This window comes from Citrus clementina, unplaced genomic scaffold (genome assembly GCF_000493195.1).
Source record: "Citrus clementina cultivar Clemenules unplaced genomic scaffold, Citrus_clementina_v1.0 scaffold_7, whole genome shotgun sequence".
Taxonomy (NCBI): domain Eukaryota; kingdom Viridiplantae; phylum Streptophyta; class Magnoliopsida; order Sapindales; family Rutaceae; genus Citrus; species Citrus x clementina.
In genome coordinates, this window is record NW_006262075.1 from 8158661 (window position 1) to 8165140 (window position 6480).

The window sequence follows — 6480 nt, forward strand, 5'->3', positions numbered from 1 at the left end:
TTGTTGTAAAGAGATTTACTGAATTGTTAGCTTTGTCTTCAAGGTCTCAATTATTATTTTTTAATATATTAATATATTACAATTAAAATTTTATTGACGGTCTCAATCATTTTGGCAAAAGGGTTTTTCCAATAAAAATCTCTGATATTTTTAGCCTTTATTTCGTTCACCTATTGAAATAGAAAAAAGTAGTGTAGAGTTCATTTCCTTGTTCATGAAAAGTCGCTACGTGTAGAGCGCTCCTCCTCATGATAGAAAACAAATATTCATTATTTTTCTACATGGCCATAAACTCATAATAATTTTATGTACTATGAGGTACATGAAAGTGTTCCCCCCTGCACGGCCAAAAAATTATGAGCTGTAAACCCCTTCAACTTCAAGGCCGCAAGGCCCACAACAGTCACGCCTTCCCCTTAAGACGACGACAACGAAACCCCCCTTATCAGAGTTCTGTGACACGAATGTCACTGTTACCATACGTGTCAAAATAATAACGTGTCCATCAGTCCACGGAAGAAACCAACTCCATAACTAGCGTGGGCCGTCCGATGAACGGATCCACCGCTTGTCAACGTGGCAGCGGTGATACCGAGACAGGAAATTAGCGACTGCCGTATGAGAACAAAATTGCCAGATAACAATGTACAGAAAAACGATGCGCATTGACTCGATGCCACGTCAGTAGGTCCCGCAATTGGGGTCGCGGGGACTGTTTGAATTGCGGTTTCCAACTGGCATCTGACTCGAATCCATGACATCAGTCAAGAACTCTATCACAACGTGGACCCCACAATATAATAAATGTGAAACATTTTCTTCGTTTTATTTTTGTTTTCTTTCAAATGATCACCTACCACATTTCTTTTAGTGGTAGATTAATGACGACTTAATTTCCTCTTTAAATTGGGACCTTTTATTTCCACTTTAAAGATTTTACGAATTAAATATCAAATGGTATATAGGCGCAACCTCAAGTCGAAGTATAATTTGCACGTTTTGTAAATACAAAGTCAGCGTAGAGAGCGAATTTAGTTTTGTTTCTTAAAAATAAATATAACAGTATAAATTTATAGATATTTACAAAAAGAAAAAATCAATTGATTCTTTTGGATCAATTTTGTGATGCCGAATCACAATTGTAAAAAAATAAAATGAATGAAAAGCCCCGTCAATCCAAGAGTCAAAGCTATAAGTTTTTTCACCCTGTCTATGGGAAAAAAAAAAAAATCAGTTGAATCTTTTGGATCAATTTTGTGATAGCACTATTCAAATATTCAAGCTTAAATTAAGTCAACTTTACTTTCAAATACTAGATAATAAAAGAAACTCGAACCACCTTCTAGCATTTGGGTTCAAGTTCCATTATATAAAAAAAAATTATAAAAACCACATGAATATGACTCAGAAGAAAATAATATAATAATAATATTACAGATACAAATAATTGTAAGCTAGGAGATGAAATGATTAGTTTTTTTTTTATGTCATGAGACTATTGCTCAAATTACAACTCATATTACATGAGAGTATAACTGATATGTACAATCATATATATATACTGAGTCCTGTTAACATTAATGCTGATATGGCACCGCTCAGATTTTTAAGCCTCTCAAATATTCGAGGGACGTCAAACTCCCACCGTGGGAGAAATACTGTCTTCACTCAAGCTCTGGGCTCTAAGGAAGAACTTTTTAAATTAAACCCCTACAATGCGTCCGCGAAATTTCGAACCCCCTCCCGCGAAGTTTCGAACCCCCTCCCTCACATTTGTGAAGGAGTGTCTCTAGCTACCTGGGCTTAGCCCAAGTGATTGATGAAATGATTAGTTGAAAAGAAAAAGAAGTTAACAAAATTATCATGTGGACCTATGATTTTTTTTTATTATGCTAATATCTTCGTGATATTTAAATCGAAGAATCTGATTCGATGGCCGCATAACATATGGCATTATAGTATTAAGTAAAAAATTATTACTTTTTTTAATTAACATTATAAATCCATGTAGTTTTATAGTTACTTTTATTATTATTATGTCAATATTTAGACTGTTATTTTGCCCTTTTCATATATTTTACGCTTTATTGTCAACTCAATCCGTACAATTTTTGTGACACTATCATAATTGAAAATAAAATTTCTAAAAGTAGCTTTTTTTTTTCAGAGTCGTGTAGTTGCGACTGGCATGGCATTCGTCTTCCTTAAATATCCTTGGTTTTTATTATATTTTGTGTGATAAAATAATACAAGTAAAGATAAATATGGAAGTATCAATCAAAGAGTGAATGAATATAAATCATAAATATTAGTTAAAAGATTTTATAATTGTGGATATGGTAAAATACAACAAAGAAAGTTTGTAGATTTTCATGGAAGGACTTGGGACCAAAGAATTCTCAGAGAAGGACTCTCCGGCCACTTATAAATACCCTGCGTTTTCCAAACCAAAAATGCAACCCCACACAAATTCTATTTCACTAAATTTCTTGCATTTTGGTTTTTGCTTCTCTTTCTTTGAGACTGTGAGCTTTTGGTACTTTGATTCAGGATGACTATCCTCATTGATCAGCCTCACTTTGGTAATAATTTATTAATTTTATTCAATTACTTAGCTTATTTTTTCTTCAATAATTGCTCATAATTACTCACCAAGTTTTTTTTGTTCCCTTTTTCATTAATGTTTGATCAATTGTACTCAGATTTTGAAGTTTCATCGTGGTTTCCCAGTTTGCTTTTCTCACAAATCTTGAATGAATTTCAAAAAAAAAAAAAAAAGTTGCATTGATTTAGTTCTAACTTTTATGCACTATTATTTTTTTTATTTTTTTTTTTGACTCTGTTGTCTAATTAATCTTTCCTTATAAACCAAACTAGGGTTTCTGGGTTATATTTTTTTTTTTCTATAACTTGTTGTTTTAATTTAATTCCATTTATACACTTTATGGGCTGTTTTTTTGTTTAATATTTTCAATTTTCTCACCAACTCATTCGCTTACAAAAACTGTATCAAGAAAAGATATTTTTTTTCCCCCGATAGTTAACATTAAGTGATTTATTTATTTATTATTACTGTATTTTTTTTTTTTTGGGTTTAAATCAGGAGTTGAGGTACAGGAAAAGAAGGTCCCTATTGATGAGAAAGAACTGTCGTTAGACGGTGGATTTCTGGTGCCACAGACCAACTCATTTGGCCACACCTTTAGGTAGCTCTTTGCTATATGATTAATCCTGCTGTTTAATATCCAAAATTTGCTCAATTACATAATATAATTTAGACTTGTTCCTGTATTATTTCCACCTGGCTAGACTAAATGTAAATACAATTAATGTAAAGAGCAAAATGAAGCGATATTGAATCTGGAAAAAAGTTTATCATGGTTAAAGCTCCATATCCCTTGACCTGGACAAGCTTTCTATGTACCCCTTAATTAACTTTCAATTTGATGCCAAACACATGTTGGAATTTCAATTGGATCGTTTCGGACTTGATGTTCATGGCCCACGGGTTTTGTCCTACTCCATGATATATACGGCATATATATTATGCTGTCAAGTCATAGTTCAGCAAGAAGTTTTCTAATTAAATTTTTTGTTGGGTGGATAAATTATTGTCTTCCAAATACGGACTTTTATTTATTTATTTTCCTCAGCAATTGCTAACATTTTGTCACACTTTTACCAGTAGTCATGTTATAATCGATAATTTTACATTAGTCATCCATCATTTCAAAGAGAAAAATATCTATCAATCTAAACATCAGATGTCTTGACAGAGAACTGTTAATCGATTCGTGACTTTTTAATTAAGTGAAATTAAGTTGATGCCTCCAAATATTTAAAAATAATAATTGTGCAGAAATGTTAATCATGACATAATTCTAGGATGAATTATAACAAAAAATTGGCGTAGCTTGTAAATTTTAGTACTAAAAAAATTTTAATTGGACTAATTTTTATTTTTTATGTAAATTTTATGTTTTACCCCTCATATTCATAATTATTATAACACAGCCTCCGTAATTTAATATTTTTTAATTATAGGTCCCATCGAACCAAAATCTTGTCTCTGCCGTTCCCTTTTCATGATCGACCTCTAATTTTTCTAAATTTTAATCTATGCTGAATTTTGTAGTTATGATTGATCTAACATTCATGTGTGTTCCATGAACAGGGATTATGATGCTGAAGGTGAAAGGCAAGAAGGAGTGGAGAATTTCTACAGAATCAATCACATTAATCAGACATATGACTTTGTAAGCAGTCCATTTCTCAGTCGCATAGTACATTAAACCAAAAAATTAATCCGAACATTGTCTAATTTTAGCAAGTAATTTTCATTTGAACTGCAGGTGAAGAAGATGAGGGAGGAGTATGGCAAATTAAACAGAGTGGAAATGAGCATTTGGGAATGCTGTGAACTTCTGAATGATGTGGTGGATGAGAGCGATCCAGACCTGGATGAACCTCAAATTGAGCACCTGCTGCAGACTGCCGAAGCTATCAGAAAGGACTATCCTGATGAAGATTGGCTTCACTTGACTGGCCTTATCCATGGTACTTTTTTTCCCTAACATTTTTCTCTTAAATTATGGCACGATCATGCTTCATGCTTGCATTGTTAGATTGTGCAACTGTTACCAAGAAAGTGCAAGTAGGGTATGATTTAGATTGAGGTGCTTTTTTTCTTTCAATCTGTGTAAATAGATGGATGATTGATAAACATTAGCGGTCGAGTAAAAGTGGGCATTTAAGCTTGTTGTGCTTTAAAATCAAGCCCGAGCAACACTTAAACAAATATGTCTACAGTAGCATAGGCTAAAATGTATAAAGATAACTCTTCAGTTTCTGATCGTTGGTTAACTTGGTTGTTTCATGGGTTGTAGATCTTGGCAAGGTGCTAAATCTTCCTAGCTTTGGAGGGCTTCCTCAATGGGCGGTAGTTGGTGAGTTGCATCCCCCCCCAAAAAAAATGATATTTAGAGAAAAATACTCTTGTTATTACCATTCAAACGACTGATCACATTTGTCTTCACAGGTGACACTTTCCCGGTTGGCTGTGCTTTCGATGAATCCATCGTTCACCACAAGGTCCTTTTTGTTCAAATTTTAAAAACATAAGAGATATATTAATAAGTTTTTGCCATGAGCAAATTTTGACTCTTATTGCTCTGTTGGTGCAGTATTTTAAAGAAAATCCAGACTACTCCAACCCTGCTTTCAACACTGAATATGGAGTTTACTCAGAAGGATGCGGATTGGACAATGTAATGATGTCGTGGGGGCACGATGACTACATGTACTTGGTAAAAAATTTACAAGCCTTTATCAAATCATACTTTTCGATTTTGTTGAATCTAGATTGATCGCAATTAACTCTAGAACGTCAAATTAGGTGGCCAATGAGAACAAAACAACTCTGCCTTCAGCAGCTCTTTTCATCATTAGATACCACTCATTCCATGGTAAGTAGAAAACACTTTTTTTTATTTTGACAAGTAGTACTTGTGAATTTGTTTGTTGTTTAGATAAAAGTTTCGCTAATGGAAGTAATTTTCATGTTGCAGCGCTGCACAAATCAGAAGCATACAAAAACTTAATGAACGAGGAGGATGTAGAAAATCTGAAGTGGCTTCAAATATTCAGGTAAGCCCTTTAAGTTCTTTTAGCAAGTCCAAGTACACGGTGTGGATATGCTTAACGTTCTTGCTATTTTTAAATTAATTCCAATTAGTTAACTCCTCGTTCTTGTTTGGCCAGCAAATATGACCTTTACAGCAAGAGCAAAGTCCGGATAGACGTGGAAAAGGTCAAGCCTTACTATCTCTCCCTCATTGAAAAGGTGAGTGCCAATAAATTTTTATTTGATTAGCTCACTTGCATCTACAAATATTTATGTGTTCTTAACTCAAGACAACTCTCTTGTTGCAGTATTTCCCGGCGAAGCTAAAATGGTGAGACTCAAGAGTTTTCTGAAACTGGCGATGGCTCAATATGGGTACTGGTGTGGTCAGCAGACAGAGAAGTTAGCTAATGAATATGATGATGAATTAGTTTTTGAGAGGTCATCATAGTTGCTTTGTTAAATAGCTAATCTATCTAGTTTGAAGTTCTTGTACGAAAAAATAATAATGTTGCATTTTATGGTTTGTGTGAGATGCATTTGGTATCTGTTTGTTTCTAATAAAAGAGTTCTATTTGGCAGTCTCTTGCAAGTTCTTTATCGCTAATGCCAAGTCTAGACTTTTCAGAAATATCTGTTAAAATTAATTTTTATTTCGTTCTACAATTCAATAGACAAACGACATACCTTATTTAGAATTGTAAATGTCAGTCTACATGACATTGGTCCACTTTTTGGTTAGACCTTTGCCGCACATGTTGGCTTGCGCCTTCAGCTATTCAAACCTCAAATAAAAAGAATAACCGTTATTAATTTTAATCAATCTAAATGAAAGTCTTATATGTGTGTGTATACAT

General features: G+C 33.5%; 1 protein-coding gene across 1 annotated transcript; it reads left to right on the plus strand.

Annotated features, from left to right (window-relative positions):
• The first annotated feature begins 2364 nt into the window (after nucleotides 1–2364).
• Nucleotides 2365–6207, plus strand: LOC18035822 (inositol oxygenase 1). The gene is made up of 11 exons (XM_006426773.2): nucleotides 2365–2582; nucleotides 3104–3206; nucleotides 4175–4256; nucleotides 4353–4557; nucleotides 4887–4946; nucleotides 5039–5091; nucleotides 5184–5306; nucleotides 5396–5465; nucleotides 5568–5646; nucleotides 5761–5842; nucleotides 5932–6207. The coding sequence occupies exons 1-11, from the start codon at nucleotides 2552–2554 to the stop codon at nucleotides 5956–5958; spliced, it is 915 nt and encodes a 304-aa protein (XP_006426836.1). The 5' UTR covers nucleotides 2365–2551; the 3' UTR covers nucleotides 5959–6207.
• The last annotated feature ends 273 nt before the right edge of the window (nucleotides 6208–6480 follow it).

What these genes read in the sequence shown, in the direction of transcription:
- LOC18035822 (XM_006426773.2), top strand. Translation starts at nt 2,552, where the DNA reads ATGACTATCCTCATTGATCAGCCTCACTTTG. An exon ending in CATTGATCAGCCTCACTTTG is followed by an intron (nt 2,583 to 3,103) that starts GTAATAATTTAT and finishes GGTTTAAATCAG; the next exon opens with GAGTTGAGGTACAGGAAAAG. An exon ending in TCCTCAATGGGCGGTAGTTG is followed by an intron (nt 4,947 to 5,038) that starts GTGAGTTGCATC and finishes TTGTCTTCACAG; the next exon opens with GTGACACTTTCCCGGTTGGC.